This window comes from Heptranchias perlo, chromosome 8 (genome assembly GCF_035084215.1).
Source record: "Heptranchias perlo isolate sHepPer1 chromosome 8, sHepPer1.hap1, whole genome shotgun sequence".
NCBI lineage: Eukaryota > Metazoa > Chordata > Chondrichthyes > Hexanchiformes > Hexanchidae > Heptranchias > Heptranchias perlo.
This window is the reverse complement of record NC_090332.1, coordinates 17,466,745-17,487,300: the sequence shown is the minus strand read 5'-3', so window position 1 is coordinate 17,487,300 and position 20,556 is coordinate 17,466,745. Positions and strand designations below refer to the sequence as shown.

Below are 20,556 nucleotides of genomic sequence, written 5' to 3'. Positions count from 1 at the left end.
TCCTGATGGCTATTTAAAGTGTGAATGCACCTTTTAAAGGAAGGTTGCATTCACATCACTGATATTTATCTCTGGCTTTGCTGGAAACATCCAAATATTGAACATGTCAGAAGCAAGCCCCACTCCCCAGTTCTCAGTGATCCTCGTTGAGGAGGTGAGGGCACGGAGGGACATCCTATTTCTATCTATATTTGCAGAAAGCCTGGAGAGAAATGACAGGATAGTGAACTCTTGGAGTGTTATCCCCAGGACCTGGTTTCAATGCAGGAAATGCTTCGATATCCTGATCAGAGCAGCAAGGGTGAGTACAGATCTTCACATCTCCATTTCTCTGCATTGTACCTGGCAACAGCACTTTCCACCACCACCCCCTCCCCTTCCCTCAGCACTCTGAGCACTTCCCTCCCCTGCATCACATCCTTTTTCATCAATCTAAAGGGGACACTGTACTACCTCTCCTTCTCATTCTGTTGCTTGCTGCCTTCACAACAGGCACCAACAGCATTCTGTTCTTACCTGGTAGCAAATGCCAAACAACGTTCTCCTCTGATAAACACAGTCTCACTTCACAGTCCAGCCTCTTTCTTTCCATTGAATACCTGCCCATCCTTGTTTCTTCTCCTTCTCAGCAGATACATTATATGAAGAAGCCATACACATATATGCACATCCCTTTTTAACAGCCACTCAGTAGCTCTCTCCCTCTCTTTCTGCTGGACAAAACAGCTCATAATGCAAGGGACAGGAGCAAGACCAGGGGAGAATCAGCTAGCATCCAGGCCCTCACACAGATGGAGCAAGCAGCCCTTGAGATAACAGGGCCATCCAGATCGAAAAGCGTCAGGTGTCTGCCTATTACTTGTAACATTCCACAGACCTCAAGCAATTGCACATTCAAGCAGCATGACAACTTAATGCCGCATAGTGAAGCTTATCATCTGCTACTGTCTAGCCTGCCAATGCCATGCTAACTCTTGTCCCTTTCCCCTTTCTCTAGGTCCTTTTCAGGACTTGGAGCTCATGGAAGAGGATTTGCAAGAGGACGCTCCTCTGGAAGAAGCACCGTCACGTGCTCCATCCCTCCCAAGCACCAGGACAGAGAGTGGATGGGTTAAAGTGAGTTAGAGGGGTCTGCACTTGGTAAAGCACTCAGCACACATTTAGCAATTACAGGTTCATCACAATAGTGAAATGTTCCAAACACACATAGTACTTGTATAATAGGCACTACACTCCTTCACTTTTTGCTGAAGTTGAGTAATTCCTCTGAGAGATGCTTTCTGAGCAAAAGCATTGTAACTGCATGGCACCTCCCCTTTAACTGGAGATTTTTTACATGATTTAGTGCATTATGCAATAGGCAATCATCATTGGAACGAATAGTGAACCAGTTCTTCGATTACAATCCTTTAGTGGAAACATTTACATTTCTCTGTTTGAGCTACTGTTTATAAAGAAAATAAGGAGAAAAATGTAGAAAAGTAGGGAAATAATAAAGTGGATTAGGGGACAGAGTTTCCGCTTTGGGCACAATCCGCAAATTCGGTGCAAATTGTACTTGAAATTGCACTGGTTAGGTTACAGTTCAAGTTATCGCTAAAATGCATTTGCATAATCATAAACATAAAATCTTCCATGAGCCAGCGCAATTAGTCAGCGTAATAGATTGTAATCGGTTTTTTTTGCTTTGCATTAAAAAATATTCATCGATGTATATTTAAAAGTGGTAATCTGGTGCAATTTTATTAATGCAGCTGAAAATGGGTTTATCACAAAGAATAAGCATTTTTAATAACCCTCCACCTGTGAGTAACCTGATTTTAAATCACTGAAAATGACTTAATAAAACTATACTGATCCATTTACTAGTTTCTTTGGTTTACATTAGTCAGTTTCATGTAAAAACGTTTAAAACATGCCTACTAGTGCCTGTGTGCCTAAGAAAACTAGCTGAATTTGAAGACCCTCCTCGATCGGCTGCAATCGGTGGAAACTCGCCATCCTCATTATTTCGATCGGGGGATGTGACCAGTTTTGTGGGCGGGACCGGCTTCAGACGCAAAGATTTTTGAACCAGCACAAAAGATCGCGGAAACTCGATTTCCGCCTGACGTAACTAACGCTTGATTTTCCGTGATCTTCTGCGCTGGTTCGGACGGATTGTGCTGATAAAACCAACACAATCTAATGGAAACTCTACCCCCAGGTCTTTTTTGATTTGGGTTTTGCCTTTGTAGTTTGAGTACATATCTCGTAAACATGTTGTAATCTGCTGTCCAGAATTGTCAGATGAATAGGGAATTTGATTTGGCACTATAAGATCAACAGATCGAACAGTGATGAAATATGCAACTAACAGGTGCACCTGCATTTGGAAGCCAAAAATGTTGCATATGTTAACTGTTTATGCAATTATGTATGAAGCATTGAAGCCCTGCTGCAGGTAGCATCTATGATCCCTCAGTTTGCTTTGGCCAAGGCTCACTCCAATCATATTCCATGGACTCTTGAATGCCTTGATGGTTCAGTGGTCAATTTCACCATGTCCTGTGGTACTGAGGCATACAGTCCAGGAGGAAGTACCAGATTTGATCCTAGATATGTGATCAATTAGCCAAGGTCAGTCAGGCTGTGCATGGGGACTATAATTAGTCTCAGTGTTGTCAAGCTTGTGAAGAGAGAATCAACCCGTGTTCCCAGAAATGACTGAGTGCACTGGATACAGCAAAGACCAAGGGCCCCGACAACATCCCGGCTGCAGTGCTGAAAACTTGTGCTCCAGAACTAGCCGCGCCTCTAGCCAAACTGTTCCAGTACAGCTACAACATTGGCATCGACCCGAAAATTGCCCAGGCATGTCCTGTCCACAAAAAGCAGGACAAAGCCAATCCGGTCAATTACCGCCCAATCAGTCTACTCTCAATCATCAGCAAAGTGATGGAAGGTGTCATCGACAGTGCTATCAAGCGGCACTTACTCACCAATAACCTGCTCACCGATGCTCAGTTTGGGTTCTGTCAGGACCACTCAGCTCCAGACCTCATTACAGCCTTGATCCAAACATGGACAAAAGAGCTGAATTCCAGAGGTGAGGTGAGAGTGACTGCCCGTGACATCAAGGCAGCATTTGGCTGAGTGTGGCACCAAGGAGCCCTAGTAAAATTGAAATCAATGGGAATCAGGGGGAAAACTCTCCAGTGGCTGGAGTCATACCTAGCACAAAGGAAGATGGTAGTGGTTGTTGGAGGCCAATCATCTCAGCCCCAGGACATTGCTGCAGGAGTTCCTCAGGGCAGTGTCCTTGGCCCAAACATCTTCAGCTGCTTCATCAATGACCTTCCCTCCATCATAAGGTCAGAAATGGGGATGTTGCACAGTATTCAGTTCCATTCGCAAGCGCTCAGATAATGAAGCAGTCCATGCCCGCATGCAACATGACCTGGACAACATCCAGGATTGGGCTGATAAGTGGCAATTAACATTTGCACCAGACTAGTGCCAGGCAATGACCATCTCCAACAAGAGAGAGTCTAACCACCTCCCCTTGACATTCAATGGCATTACCATCGCCGAATCCCCCACCATCAACATCCTGGGGGTCACCATTGACCAGAAACTAAACTGGACCAGCCACATAAATACTGTGGCTACAAGAGCAGGTCAGAGGCTGGGTATTCTGCAACAAGTGACTCACCTCCTGACTCCCCAAAGCCTTTCCACCATCTACAAGGCACAAGTCAGGAGTGTGATGGAATACTATCCACTTGCCTGGATGAGTGCAGCTCCAATAACAATCAAGAAGCTTGACAACATCCAGGACAAAGCAGCCCGTTTGATTGGCACCCCATCCACCACCCTAAACATTCACTTCCTCCACCACCGGCGCACAGTGGCTGCAGTGTGTACCATCCACAGGATGCACTGCAGCAACTCGCCAAGGCTTCTTCGACAGCACCTCCCAAACCCGCCACCTCTACCACCTAGAAGGACAAGGGCAGCAGGCACATGGGAACAACACCACCTGCACGTTTCCCTCCAAGTCACACACCATCCCGACTTGGAAATATATCGCCGTTCCTTCATCGTCGCTGGGTCAAAATCCTGGAACTCCCTACCTAACAGCACTGTGGGAGAACCTTCACCACACGGACTGCAGCGGTTCAAGAAGGCGGCTCACCACCACCTTCTCAAGGGCAGTTAAGGATGGGCAATAAATGCTGGCCTTGCCAGCGACGCCCACATCCCATGAACGAATAAAAAAAAACTCCTGATCACTCTCTAGTGGCCCTGTCTGTACAATTTCTGCTTGTTCTTCTCACTTGTTTTAACCTGCCAGATATCGTGTTAAAATATCAAATAGCTGTGGGCTCACATGTGGGTTGATTTCAGCAGTATTTTGACAGGAAGATATCACGACAAAGCATTGGTCACGAATGCATAACGTATGTGGACATCACACGAGAACGGGAACATGATAGGTCTAATATCCTGCTGGCAATCACCGTCTAGGCTCAGACATAGCCACTTGGGTGGGCTAGCTGGCACCCATGGAAAAGCACCCCAACCGGAGTCAGCTGCTTCAGGAGAGAAGGGCAGGAAACTAGGAGGCAGCACAAAATTGGATTCTTCCCAACTGAAGTATACTGATGGCATTTTCTGTACAACAGTGATCAACAAAGGGCACATTTCAGACATCAGGGGGTGAAAATGATCTTCAGCGATAGCGTAAAACAGCAGCCCGTTTTACACCCTGTCGATTTTCTTCTCCACTGAGGTCAATGCTGGACAGGGTGTAAAGCGGGCTGTTAATTGGCTAGCGCCCATTTTGCACAACTGCCAAAAATCAATTTCATCCCCCCAGAACACCTGCCTGTTTTGTACAAGATATCATTTTCAGATCAGCTCCAGTTATGCACTCGTGACCAATGCTTTGTCGTGATATCTTCCTGTCAAAATACTGCTGAAATCAACCCACATGTGAGCCCACAGCTACTCTATATTTTAACACGATATCTGGCAGGTTAAAACAAGTGAGAAGAACAAGCAGAAATGTTTTTGTTTCTCTCACTGAAGCTCTACATCACATTACAGTGATGCTCATGTTACCTTGTTCCTCCAAAGGTTTAGAACAATAAAGTTTTTACTTTACATTCAGACATTTTCCTTCCTTTTTTGTGTCTTCCTAAAATTCTGACTGAGACGTGTCATATCCTCATTCTGGAGTGATTTGCTCTCTAATTTACCCTCCTTTCATGTGGAGAAGTTCCTGGCTTTCGCTTACCCCCACCACCCCAACCCCAACCACTTCCATCTTGCTGGCACTATTTTTTTTGTTCCTGAGATACCTAGGTGAAGGGCCCATAGTGCAGGATACAGTCAAGATTGAAAAGAGTATGAGGTCTTGGGAAAGAATGAGTTAGAGAAGGAGCCGTTGTGCTGAGTGTTGGGTTTTAAGACCGAGAGGGTGCAGGAAAAAGGGAGAGTGTGCAGAGAGTATTTAGAAGGAAATGGGAAAGTTCAGATCAGCAATGACCATTGGCAATTGATTAGGTAGACAAAATCAAGAAGTGATTGAATGGAGACAGAAAGAAACAGAGAAAGGTGAGAGAAAGAACAGCTAAGAGCCAATATGCTTTTTCTTGTATTCTAACCAGTAGTGTGAAGGAGGTGTTAGAAGATTTTTCTCAGACACAGGAGTCTTCAAGTCTTTGATCATTTGATAATTGAATATACCTTGTTGATTGAATATGTTATTCTTCGGTTGGGCTATTCACCATAATTGTAGCGTGCACTTCGCCTGTGTATAGTACCCTTTGTACTTTATGTGAACTATGTTCAAACTAGAAAAATAAATCTAAGGTCGCGGGGGGGGGGTTCTTGCAAATCATTTCACAAGCAGTAGCAAAGAATAGTTTCTGATTTAAATTGGCTGTCATTAATCCAACTCAAATCCAAACGCGACATATTATGTGCAACCAACATCTAAGGTCATAAACACCATTGTGGTTGATGTACTGCAAATCATTTTCAAACAACCTCAGCCAGAATGTAACATTCATACTTGGCTGTGCAGAATATAAGGTCAAGTGACAAAATAAAATGACAAAGTTTCTTTGCAAATATGTGATCAATATATTAATAGCAGCTGCTTGATTCATTCAGCAATGATTAAATTAAAACCTCTTGCCTGTTTTTCTGTAATTTCCACGCTATAGTGCATGCCACAGGTATTAGTAAAGTACCCGCTCAGCTATAAGAAATCCTATCTGTGACCATGGGATGTGTAAACGATTATTAACAATCCACATGCTATGTCCATCAGCGATGTTTGGTAGCTTAAATACAGAAGCATCAATCAGACCAACAATTAAATATTAAACATACAAATCATAGTTTTTTAAAACTGGTCCCCTGATGGTCTACTGGGTACAGGATAATGGAGTATTAAGCTACACAGACCAGGAAATCCCAAGTTTGATCCCTGGTCTGTGTTGATCCAGCTGAATTTAACCGAGGGTGCTACAAATTGGCTTCAGTGTCACCTGGACTAGGAAAGGGGAAATCAGCCAATGTTCCCACTGCTGATTATTACCTGGTGTCTTTAAAATTTAAATTTAAAATAAATTTTAAAAAGTGAAATTTAAAATAAATTTGTTGGACTATAACTTGGTGTTGTAAAATTGTTTACAATTGTCAACCCCAGTCCATCACCGGCATCTCCACATCATGATTATTACCTGGTGTCTCCTGCTGGAAAATGCATGAGTTTTATGTCGGACATGAAAAGAATTGGGTTTATGTGATCTGCTTCACACGGAGAATGTCCACGTGGGCAGGGGACCAGATGATGCCCAACATTCGTAGAACCATAACCCAGCAAGAGGTCAGTGTCTTCACCAGGAGGAGAGGAGAACACTGAAAAAACATCTAACTGTTTCCAGGCTGATATAAGCGGTTGGCCTTTTTTATAACTGTGTTTTTAAAATAGTTTTAGCAACTTAAGTACTACACTGTGTCTCTGCGGAAGATAGCAAAGGGGAGGCTATACCCTAGATCGTGTGAACTTAAGCCAACACTTAAGCATATTTGGTGGAAAAAAGGTTTGTTTACGCCACCTAGTGGTGCCAAACAAGCAGAACCCTAAGTGTGCCCTGCATTTACAAGAGTGTCAGATACTCTGTACCATGCCCTCCTGGGTGCACCTCTTTGCAAACCAGCTAGATTCCCACAAGTAGAAATGACCAAACAGCTACTACGGGATGATAGGCCAATGACATGGTGCATAGATGTTCTTGTACATGTCAAAAAACAGCTATATCATTTGTATTTTTCAAAATATAGAAAGTTAAAGGGGTCATGTCAAAGGTAATTAGTGAAGATGATGGAGTAGTTTGCAAATGATGAAGTCACAACTGGATAATGGTCAGCATCACATCTCCAAATGTTTATCAAATGAAACTGCGTCCTTGATACATTAAAATTCCGCTCTTGTGCTCTCAGCGCATGCCAGTAGCCCAACTAATGGACAGAAAATCACAGGCTGCGAGTGAGCAATTCCACGACATGCACTCCCAGAGTGGGAGGAGTGGAATTTTTATCCCATTATAACAGATCCTATTATGTTTCAAACCAAGAGAGAAAAGAAGAAACTTTAATGACTATTTCTGTAGCTTTAGTTATACAAGAAAATCAGTTGAAAGTGTTTTGTGAAACTCTCTTTTTTCTTTCCACTTTGAGTATAATAAAGAAGAAGATTGTAGTTCACAAACATGTTGTTTTTTGCCTGTGTTTTGTGGCTCTTATTTCTGAAGTGATGCACCCATGCCTATACTTGATAAATCTCATTTATTTCAATGGGAATCACTGCATTCTGCCAAATGTAACCTCTTTCTGTGTATCTCGTTGCATTAAACAAAATATTTTGTTCTATTGCCTTCTATGGGTCCACAATACGAGTTATTGTTTTTTTCCCCTAAAAAGGCTGTTGCTTCCAATGGTCTGAACTCAGCAATACTGCATATTCTTATCATCCCTCTTACCCTCTGTAACTGGACAGCAGGACCTATATGTGGACGACCCAAGCCAATACTCTCTTACAACTTTCTGAAATCAGGAAACTAGCATGTGTGAAATTTCAAAAACTGGGTCCTGTAACTCAATGGCACAATGTGTTAATGCCTTAACCTACTACACCACCTAGCCACCAAGAAACTCATTATGTATTTGAATATATTTCTATATGTTTTGAATTTGCAAATTCTTTGCTGAAATAAAAGCAGAAGTAAGTCCTGACAAAGGATCCACATCTAAAACATTAAACCAGTTCTTTCTCTTTACAAATGCTGTGTATGTCCAACATATTCGCATATTGTATTTTTATTTCAGATTTCCAGCATTTGCAGGTTTTATTTTTATTTGTACCACTCCTTGCTGTACTTACAACACTATATTGGAGTCTTATAAAATAACACTGCAGCAAGAAACAATATTGCATCAGACGTGAATGCGATTTGAAAGTCTGATTAATTCTAATCACTAGACAATTTTTCTCCTGGAGCCAACAGCAGGAAATACTAGTACTGCAAAAATTACCATGCTTCTGCAAAAGCTTCTTCATCTGCAGTAACACACAGTAACAGTCATACCTTGATAGACCAGTTATACCATACATTTTTTGCTTCACACCAACGTAAAATGGATGGAGGAACTTGGGTGGCCCGAATAGAATTTAAGCAAATGATGCGAGATCACCTCAAGGGTCATAACATTTTAACTTTGCACTGTCTGAGGTATAACTGCAATTGGTGTGAAGCAAAGTTTAAAAAATTCACACAGACAGAACTTTATAAACTTCATTTTTAATCTTTGTAAGTCAAGAGCTGGCAAGAGAGCCAAGCCTTGGTCAACATTAATAAAAAAAATTCTCTCCAAATTTTCTCCCCTCTGTTGTTCCCCTAAAGCTGTTGACTCTATGACTGGTGTACGGTTCCACAGACAGTAGATCAGCCTCCAGTACCTCGCCCCAAGTGGTAATTATTCTGTGTGAACCTTGACAGTGACCATCAGCAGGCTACCTAACTGTGGAAGACTTCACAGCCAAGCCAAATCCTGTTCTCAGTGCCTACACACACTTCCAGTAAGGGGTCACTGTATAGCGATCAGGAATGGAAGCACTAGCTGGTTTTCCCTTCCCTAATCTAGGAGGAATTTAGCCAATTGTAGCACACCTACTTCTGAGCCAATTTAGCTCAGCTGACTCAGCACCAACCACAAATTGAACCTTGGACTTTCCTAGCCTTTATGGCTCAGAGATGGAGACTTTACCGCTCACAGACAGGGCAACTAACATTAAAATTTGTCCATTGGTAACATTAATCAATAGTATGTGGACCTGGTACCTGTAATATACAGACATCGTTATGAACCAGAGCTCTATGGAGAATTATACAGCATAATGGCAAAGCACAAATCTGTCAATGTGACTAAAAAGAGAAAGCACAGCAGGTCAGGTATCATCTAAAGAAAAAGACAGGTTAACACTTCGAGACCCTACATCGCTTGGAATGCTGACCTACCTTTCTCTTTCAGATGCTGTGTATTTCCACTATTTTCTGTGTTTATTTGCAATTTCCTGCATCACAGTATTTAATTTTTCCCCAACTATAGTAATACTCCCTACATAAAATGACTGCATGAAGGAGAAGCAATGATTTCTCCATAATACAGCAGAACATGGTTTATTGAGCAGGGTGGGGGGGGGGGAGGAGGGTGTGGCTGATCTGCAGTTAAAGTAATTAGAAATAACACTTTTAAATGGAGTATATAGTTCACTTTTAATCAGTGGGCACAGGAACCTAATATACTAAGGAAATAAAGTGCAATGTTTTCCTTTGTTGATAATTTAGACGTTTTCTATGTCCCATACATGAATTGTTGCATTTCACAACAGAAATCTGTCCAACTTGCATAATAAGACACACTGGCATCAAATCACATCGGTTTTCAGTTATGACAACTGATTCCATTTAATGGATTCCATTCCATTTAACTACCTAGGTAGTTTCTTAAAACTAACCATGCAACCCCTCCTCTATGACAGTACCTTCTACTGCACCTTTAGTGTGCGCTTGAGTAAGCATTAACTAGTAGTGAATTAGAATCATAGAATCGAATAGCACAGAAAGAGGCCATTCGGCACTATGTGCCTGTGCTGGCTCTTTAAAAGAGCTATCCAATTTGTCCCACTCCCCAGCTCTTTCCCCAGAGCCCTGCAAGTGTTTCCTTTTCAAGTATATATCCAATTCCCTTTGAAAAGTTACTATTGAATTTGCTTCCAACATCCTTTCAGGCAGTGCATTCCAAATCATAACAACTCGCTGCGTGAAATAATTTCTCCTCATCTCCTCCCTGGTTCTTTTGCCAATTATCTTAAATCTATGGTTACCGACCCAACTGTTTGCCAATGGAAATAGTTTCTCCTTATTTACTCTATCAAAATCCTTCATAATTTTGAACACCTCTATTAAATGTCCCCTTAACCTTCTCTGCTCTAAGGAGTGCAATCCCTGCTTCTTTAGTCTCTCCACATAACTGAAGACCCTCATCCCTGTTACTATACTAGTAAATCTCTTCTGCACCCTCTCCAAGGCATCATTAATGTAATTTATGATCGATCGTCAAAGAGAAATTCTGCCTCTAATATAGTGTGTTGTTGCAATCCCATGTGGCAGGTTATCAGAAGTTAATTACCTTATAAAAGACAGACTTAGCCAAATCAACCACAATGCTTGCATGCTGCAAAAACCAAACCAGATTTTCCCAATTACTCTTGATAACAAAGTAAAGTTACATAGCAAGATGAAGGGGGAAAGACATTGCATCCCAACAGTCTAACATTCCCTAATCTCTATTTAAGAGACCATATAAATGTCATCTATGAAGATGACATCAAACAAATTGTCCGCTATAGCAAAGGGCTCAAATACCAGTATATGCTAGTTAAAAATTGAAGAGTTCGGAGTGAAAAGGGAAGTCAGATGGATTTTTTCATCCAAAGGGTAATGAAATTGTGAAATAAGTTATCAGACAGGCACATTAAAGCAGACAGATTAAATGGATTCAATAGTTGAGTTACTGGAAAGAAAAAAAATTGAGGGGTATGGTGAGGAGGCAGGCAGGTGGGGTTGATCTATCACAAAGGGATGATGTATTGGAACTAATCCCATTTTCCTGTTTGGAAACAAAAATTATTAACAGATAGAAGGTACATATTTGGATATGATCCAAAATCTACACCAGAGATACAATTATAGCCAATATCAGCATTTTCTTGCAAGAAATATTGTGCTACTGATACAAAGCAGCTGCATAGAAAATTCCTCTTCATTTTAATTTTTTTTCCTCAATATTTTTAAAGAAAACATTTAATAAGTGCCATATAGTTTTCCTGATACTAACATTTTCCACAACACATGTCTTTCCATCCCTCATTCATTTTATAAATCAGTGAACAACTAAATTACAATTTCACATATCAATATACAGGTGCGTTTAAAACAAGTGATTTTTTCCAACGAAACTCTATTCAGAAAGTACAGAGAAATTCTTTAACTCTCTTTCTCCTAATCTCATGTCTTGTCATCGTCCTTCATCTCCAATATTTTTCATCTGTCTTACATTTATTCATTAGGAATCACCTTCTCCCCAACACTTGTATTTTTGAGTCATCTTTTTTCCTTTTCCTACATCTTTCCTCTCCTTATTTGTTTAACTATTTCTCTCACCCTCGTTTTCACTCACTGAATCCCTCTCTTTCTATCTCTCTCTTTATCTAACTCATTTTACAGTCTCTTCCTCACTCCTTATGTTTCTCATTCCCTCTCTGTACATCCCTTTCTCATCCATATCTCTTTCCTTTTGTATACTTTACTCCATGTCTGCAACACCCTCCCTCAGTCTCTCAGAATCTCCCTCACTTTATTTTCTTTCACTTCCTTGTTCACTTTCTCTCGCTCATTCCCTGTTCATTGCTCTCTCATCCTGTCTCTCACATACTTTTTCAGTCCAATATTTCCCTGACTGGTTCTCTGTATTGCTCTATCTTACAGTTTCTGTACATCTCCCACACTAGTTTTCTATACGAGTGTCCTATCTCTATCACTTTGTTCACCACATTTCACTTTCTCATTCTCTGTAATATTTTCCTTAATTGTTCTCTAAATTGCTCTCTCTTGCACTTTCGCTATTATTTCCATCGCTAGTTCTCTGAATGGCCTGGAATTTCCACTGTCAGTCATCCATTGTTGCAGCATAAAATGGGTGAGAGTTCCATCCCAAAGGAATGCAGTGTAGGTTCCAGCGATAGGGCCAGTGGTGATGGAAGTGCGTACCTCAAACAGGTAGACACTTGATTTAAATAAGCATTTAGTGATGCGTTACTCCTGCACCTATTTCTGTTCTTTGGGCATGCAGGGCATCAAGTCTGAAGGATCCGGGGTTACGAGGAAATTGGCTTTTGTAGTAGCTGATTTTAATGACCCAGGTAAATAACTTCAATCCTTCATATTTCAGTTATTATTTGACTGTTTTCTTTATTTTTTTTCTTCTGTCGGCATTTAGGTTCTCATGAACCTTTGTGCCAATTGTTTTTTTTAAAATCCTCCCCAGCACTATTACTAGCACCACATCTGGCTCTCTGCGGACCTTGATACCCTATTTGACATGTCTAGAAGAGGAGGATCTACTGAGGAACGCAAGGCAGGTCATGCTGCTCTAGCGGTGCTCTGTGCCCACTCACGGGTACCCACAAACCAGTATCTGTAGAGGTCAACATATCTCACTTTCATATAAAATTAGTGCATGCGGAGGCTCCTCTTCCCAAAGGAAAGTGGGACAGCAAACCCAATGGCAACACTAAGATATGTGACTATATAACCATAACGTTCGATGCTTGCTCAGAAGCGGCCCAATCACACTATGTCATGCATGAAAGAAGGCATACCAGAGTGATCGGCAGGCAGTGAAGCCTGAATGACTGCATCTGGCAAGATGCTACCAACCATATCTGAAAGCTCTGGCACATCTACCTGCCAATGCCTGTTTGGATCCAGGTCAGCAAAGAGTCAGATGCAGAGCCATTCCATCTTCTGTAAGGACACCTCTAGCTACCATGCTGCATAAGGCTGGCAAAATCCAGTGACACTAACTGTCAGCTGTGGCCTGAAGTTTAGCTCCATCTTCTTGCAGACATGGTGCAATGCTAATCTATGAGGATGATGCTGTGGAGTAGCACAAAGTACCTCTATTCAAGCAACCAGCTCATGTAGTATCATCTTCACTCAGCAGCCATCAAGCAGAGAGTCAGGCAGCTGCTCCACCACTTGACTGCAGACTTATGCCCGAATCTTAGGTTTCCTTTCCCATTGTTTTTGCCTATCGCTTCTTTGTTCTGTGCGCTTCTGCTGCTCACGTTGAGATACCTTTTGAGGCTTTCCAAGGCTTTCAGAATTTGTCACCCATTATGACACTCTCTTTAATTTTCCACATCACTTTAAATTTCACTTGTACACAATTTCCCATTCCCGCCACTAGTATACACCCTACATCCATCCAAATCTGCACCTGTAGCCATGCTAATGAACTGAAAATTGAGTGCATGCAGCACATTTCAACTTGTCTAAAACCCAGCAGCCATTCTGGTTTTAACTACACCAGTAGAGGGAAATTTGAGTGTATAAATCTCTTCTCTTTCTCACTGGTTCAATGTATTGCTCTCTTTCACCTTCTCCTTAAATCGTCTTCATTTATTCTCTCTACAAGGTTTTCCTTCCACGTTTTGTATTGATAGGGGAAACTTTCAGGTTGCATGCTGAACAGCCTGCGGTGCCCGCCCAACGCAGCAGTCAGGAAGCCTGAACCACATTCAGGTTCAGACACCATTAACATTGCGGGCAATTTTAACCTAATCCACCCGTCGAGAAACTGATGGGATCGGGTGCAACGCTGGTTTTACGCCCTGCCCGATTTTATGAAGTCAATGGCGAGTAATACTTCGCGGGGTGAAAAACCGGTGCGCCACACAATCCCATCAGTTTCCCGTCAGCCAGATTAGATTAAAATTAAAATTACCCCCATTTCCTGGGTGAGCTGCGGGCCCCAAACAGGCGACGTGCTGGAGCGCGCCAGTTTCTTCACTCCTGCTCCTCCTGGCCCCACAAAAACCTTCTTTAAAAAAATAAAAATCCTACCTTCTTTGGGGAGGCCTCCAGCAGTCCGTTTAAGGACCACCGGTTAGGCCTCTCAACGCCTGGAGACATGGAACTGGCAGGCGCTGCTCATGCTGCGCCCATTTTTCCTTGAAAGTTGAAATCGGGTTCTACAACAGGCGTAATGACCTGGCAAATGGGTGCACAATGTCCCCACCAGACTTTCAACTGTCGTTTGCCTGTTTCGGGTGGTCAGCAGTTGAAAATCTCCCTACCTGTCTTCTATAGATGCCCATGTACCCCTGTACCTGGTTTGCTCTCTCTGTACTTTCTATCTCTCATTCTGCACCATTTGCTACCTTTTATTCTCTCTATCTCACAATCTTACTTATTCCACCTCACTGTAATTCATTTCTTTCTGGATTATTACTTTTCCATGCTTGTTTCTATCCCTCTGTATACATCTTTGTGTCTCAGTATGTATGTCTCTCCCTGTAACCACTTGTCTCCCACTCTCTTTCTAATTATTTGTCTCCTTCTGTTTTCCTTCCACTCTCTCTCTCTCTCTACCTTCTTTCATTCCCATCCCTGTGTACTACTTTATTTCCCATTCTTTCTCCCCCCCCCCCCCCCCCCATCCCCGCCGCCCTCATCTCTCTCTCTCACTCACTGTGAGTAAGTTTGTCTCCCCACTCTCGACCTCCACGTTTCTCTCCCCCACCCCTCTCACCTCCTAAAGAGACCTGGAGCCAGACTCGTGGTTCGGACCCTCTGATCGCGGCAGAGATGATCTCCTCTCTCCCCGGGTAGGACGCCACGACTCTCCTCTCGGGCATAAGCCTAATCCTCAGTCTCCCTTCCGAGGAGTCGGACCACCACAGAAACACTTCGGTCAAGTTGTAGACCAGGAGACCGCCGCCGCCGCCGGGATCTCCTCCGTAGCGCTCGCACCGGGCGGCATCTCCCGATCCCACCTCCAGCACCACCTGGTTGGACTGTTTTTTAAATCTCCTCTTGGAAAGTTGGGAGGACGGTTCGCCGGACGGCGAGGGGGAGCCGACCTCCATCCCCAGCCTGGTGCTGATGCCAACGCTGGGTCCGTGGAAGCGCTCCAAGGAAGATCCCAGCGCCAAGCAGTCCAGCAGCAAGCGGCAGTCGGCGTCCCTCACCCGCCCGAAAAATTGCAACAGGTAGTTTCGAAACAGGGGAGAGAAGGTGAAGTCCACCGCCAGCCCTTTCCGCTTCAGCCGCGAGGTGTAGGTCTGCTCCACTTTGGCCGCCTTTCTCTGCGGTCTGGGCTCGGCCGCTCTCCCCCCTCCTCCTCCCCCTCCTCCGCCGCGGCGCTGCTGCCGCTGCCGCCGCTCCGGGTTGGAGCCGGATAAAAGGAGGAAGAGAAAGAGGACGAAACACTGACTCTTCATTATTCCATGTGGCGGGAATGGAGGAGAGAAACCAAGAAATTATATATAGATCAACAACAACAAATAAAATGACAAACTGTGGAAGAGGCGAGAATTAAAAAAAAAACAAATTGCAAAGTAAATGTTTCTTGCGGCAAATATCAAAGCCTTGGTTATCGACCGTTCCTGTTCTTCATCCGTGATCGCGTCTTCTGCAAACTGCTCTTATTATAAATCCCTTGCCAGTTGTTTCACAGCAAATGCATATGCATCCCCCCCAAAAAAAATATATATATATTTCTCCCCTTCAGAATCCGACTGCTCCTTCCATCCTTTCTTTTTGCTGGAAGTTATATTAAATTTCTCTCTTTCTTTCAGTCTTGAGGGGGTTTAGGTTGCATTTGTCTCGTCTTCAATCCATGCATCTCTGCTGCTCCTGCACTCTCCCTCTCCCTCTTGCTGTATGTGTAAGCCGTATGTGTGTGGACGTGAGTGTGCAAATATATCACTAGTGAGAGTGTGTCAGGCTTGCGCTGCTGCTACACGCTCCATCTACCCGGCAATAAATAAATAAATCCCCCTACTCTTGCCTTTAACTCTCGCTGTAACGTCAGCGCCTGCCCAAAGACACATATATAGACACATCCAGGGTGAGTCAGATTCTCTGTAGTCCGTCTCTGGAAACACCCTTCAACAATACGGTATCTTTTTTAAAGTGGCCCCGGACAGATGTATAATGTTTCGGCTTGAACCTTTTGCCAAGTATAATGTCAAGTGTTGTTTTGATTTTTGCTTTGTTGCTTAGGGAAAATTCAAGAGCGTAAATAAACTCATTCATGAATGTAATCACATCAGAAGACACGGCAAGAACATTGAGAGAGAAAAAATACAGTAACATTCTTGGTATTCATTTCACCCCTCAGAAATTTCCAGACTACCCGCTCAAAAATCAGACTGTCTGGACAAATCGGACAGGTGGTAAGACTCACTCAATGCGATGTGAGACTCGCATATTCTAGTTTAAAAATGTAACTTATTTCAGTGGATCTCATTGTAAGATGTAGCCACTGCTCCACGTGTGCTTAAATGGGTTTGCAATCGACCTCAATGTTTTTGGTCCTAAATTTCACTCCTGATATATCCCCCCGACTCCCGTTGACAACTCCGTGTTTGTTGTTATTCCATAGTATTTAAATGAATATAGTATTTAAATGAAACTCGATGTGACATTTTTATTTCTCTGTTACATCTTAATTACTTCAGTATTCCCTTGTTCCTACAATCTACATGCTTTTAAAACCCAAGCTTGGTATTACCTAATCCCTACCCTTGATGTATCTTGACTTCTTTCCCACTTTTTTTGTTGTGGTGGTCTACTGCAATATGGGCTTTGGCCTCTGATGCAGATTTCTCAATAAAAATATCTAAAAAGAGATTTATATTTAAAATTAAATGTTATGTTTTTTCAGCTATGCTTTTGTTCAAAACTATTATAATACATGTTTAAATTATTGGAAACATCGGCAATGGATCGATAGGTAAAGTACTGAATGGTGTAATATTCAGCTATAGGTTATTTGGGGCAATGGTGCGAGTGCGAGTGATTGGACTCAGATTACGGTGGGGAACGATCAGCCATTCCTCGTCACAGATAGCGATGCTGGAAACCGCACATGTGGACATCAAATGAGGATAGGATAGGACTTGGCTAAGGTATACTCCATAGTCAAATAGCCTGCCAACATTCACTGTCCAAGCTCAGACATGAATAATGGCCACTTGGGTTAGATACCAAAGGGCTGTAGGCAGCCACGGAATCATACAGCCACTTTCTTCAAGAGAGGAGGAGGAGGGTGGAAAATAAAACACAGAGGGCTTATTAGCTTTGAAAGCAAGAGCATATTTGAGAAAGGTTTGCAGAAGACCCATTTTCAAATGTCATGTGGCAGAGTGCGCATACTCAAATGCTGCATTTTCATTGAGTCTGGAGATGTCTTTAGAGCTATCAGAGTGAGAGTAGTTAACTCTTTCAATGTACACCAACAACACCTTATGGAGAAGAACAATACCTGAGGAGAGGGAACCATTTACAATGCCAGCTAGCATGGGTGCCAGGAAGGGAAGTTGGGTGGTCAGCAGGTTATTGGTAATGGGGTCAAGGGAGCAGGAGTTGGGACTTAGAGGAGACACAGATTCAAGATAAGGTGGGGATGGGGAGATGGGGAGCCAGGGCAAAGGTTTAGCTTGGTGGGAAAGGGAAAGAAGGAAAGTAGCAGAGGCAGCTGAACAGATGGTCTTAACATTAGCGACAAAGAAGTCCATGAGCCCCTCACAATTGTTGCTGGAGGTGAGGGTAGGGGGGTCAGGGAAGAGGGGTTTAAGGAAACGCTTGGTAGTGAAGAAGTGGGAGTTATCTTTCCTCTCCAGGATGATCCTGGAGTAGTGGGTGGTTTTGGCAGAGGAGAGTGAGGCCTGATAGCACTTGATGTGGTCCCACCAGATCTGTTGATAGATGGCTAAACTAGTGTCCCAGCACGAAATATGTTCACAGTACAGACAAAGCAAAATTGTGGTTTTTCAAGAAATGCACTGCCATGTTTATTTAAAAGACAAAGCTATCCTTAGGAATCAGCTGAGTTGCAAACAAGTGAAACTCTCAGCTTTAGCTGAGAGTTGCTTGGTTTTGGTATCATCTATGTCGAGTTTTTTCACCTCTTGAAACTTCTTGTGCTATATTAGGTGACAAAATTACAGAACAACAGCTGATATTAAAGGGACAAGGTGAAAGGTTTAAATAGGAAGTATCATCATTAATGAGGGCACTTTTTCACCCAAAGGGCAATAAGTTCCCAGAAAAGGCCATTGAAGGGGGCAGTTGATTTGGATTCAAAAGACAATTTGATACATTTTTGGAGAAAAAAGTATTGAAGAATATGGTAAGAAAGCAGGTCAGTGGAGTTGGCCTGTCACAAAGGGATAAATTTGTTGGCCCTAATGTCCTTTTCCTGGTCCTAACAATTTGAATTTTGCTTTGACAAAGGGCTTGATTTTCCTTTCTGAAACCGGCCAGCTTCAGGCAGTTTTGCAGCGGACAAAAGACTAAAATGGAGCAATGTGGCTCTCTACCACATTTCAGCCTCAAGAAATGCTCCTCGATAAAACCTGCCCGTCACCATTATCAGTTCCCCCGAGTGCACACTATTGCATGCAAATTGGAGGAGGTGGGTGTGGCCAAGGTATTTGTGCAATTTCACCCAGTTAGTGGCCCTAAATCGATGTCAAAAACATTGGTATATAAGTGACAGTGTGAGCAGCACATCAGTATTCCAGAGGCAGATACAGTGTTGAGGAGGCCATCTTTGCTGATAATTCTAAATGTTTGTGAAACTTTGCCTGGACATCTATTTTTGTTGTTTGGTGCTCTCCAATTTCTCTGAAGACTTCTGCCATTTATTGTGATTACAGAAGAAAGTTCATTATCAGATTGGGGAAATGAATTTCCCATTGAGAATTCCTCTCCTGTGTTATGAAGAGAAGGAGGACGAGGAAATGGAAGAGGTTAGATTGGAGGAATTTAAATTCAAGCATCACTGGAAACATTTGTAGCCAACTTGCCAATGCCCACTCCGTAGGGTCCTATTTAGAATTCTCTGCCCAATGTCTCAAAAAGCTATACTTTCCGTTGAAGGAGATTGGAGTGTTATGTCAGCTGCTGGATGAAGATCTGCACTTCAGCGAGGAGAACAGCATTATTTGTAGCAATGAAAATAACCACTGCCATGAATTCTTTTGTCACTGTATCTTTCCAGACAGCCTTGGGTGACCTTTGTACATTAGTCAGACAGTGGCTCATTACTGTATCTCATTACTGATGCTCTTTTCAGGTGGGCCTTGTAGTTCTTAAGCTTTTCAATTGAACCTGCAAAACAAAGACAGAGACAGCAGTCCAATTCTGTAGACTTAGTGCAGGGAGCAATTGATGAGACATAGTTGGCTTTGATACCACCATATGACCGCCTCCTCAATTTCATTAATAGGAAAGGGTTTTGTTCTATCAATGTCCAGCTAGTGTGTGATGCCAATCACATTATGCTGCTTGTTAATACCTGCTCCCAAGAAGCTGTTATGATGCTTTAATCATGCAACAATCCATCATACCAGAATTGACGACTCAAAGTCATGTATCAGGATGGTTGATTGGTGATAAAAGATATCCCCAGTAGTCATAGATAATGTCTCCGGTATGGCATCCACAGACAAAGGGGGAGACACAGAACTACAAGAAGTGAAATAAAGCAGAACGCTGGACAAATCTGGTGGAGCCCTGCAGTTAAGTCTAGAAAAAGTGTCCAAAATTATAGTAGTTTGCTGCATGCGAGATAATGTTGCAATGAAGAAAGGATTACTACTTCCTGAAGCTAAAATGGATGACAACGAAGAAGAGCAATGTTGCCCACCATCCCACTGCAGGAGTAGGTAGCACAGGAGGGACAGGACGTGTTGCAAGAGATTCATCAACATGCAGCCAGAAAAATGAGCTAGCAGTTTATTGCCAATTGCTTTCCATAAAAAAAAGTTGTACAGAAAAATAAAAATCCTTCCCCCGTGGCTGATCAGCCCCTCACCCCAAATGCCTCATTAGGACCTGCATTCCAAAGACATCAGTACCTTAGAATCATAGAATGGTTACGGCACAGGAGGCCATTCGGCCCATCGAGCCCACGCCGGCTCTTTGTACGAGTAATCCAGTTAGTCCCATTCCCCCGCTCTTTTCCCATAGCCCTGCAATTTTTTTCCCTTCAAGTATTTATCCAATTCCTTTTTGAAAGCCATGACTGAATCTGCTTCCACCACCTTACCTCAGTAATAGAAATTTCACGTTCTCACATTTCATCTACTCAGTCTTCTAAGTTGCACATACCCATAGAAATGAACTCCAAAGTCCATGCAGT

The 20,556-nt window shown here is 42.8% G+C and overlaps 1 protein-coding gene across 1 annotated transcript in view; it reads right to left on the bottom strand.

The window, feature by feature from the left end:
* LOC137324450 (ALK tyrosine kinase receptor-like) overlaps positions 1-15,625 on the bottom strand; it is a 693,114-nt gene extending 677,489 nt beyond the window's left edge. The window contains exon 1 of the mRNA XM_067988728.1: positions 14,935-15,625. Coding sequence (XP_067844829.1) covers positions 14,935-15,625 — 691 coding nt within the window. The remainder of the gene's footprint in view (positions 1-14,934) is intronic.
* Positions 15,626-20,556: the final 4,931 nt, after the last annotated feature.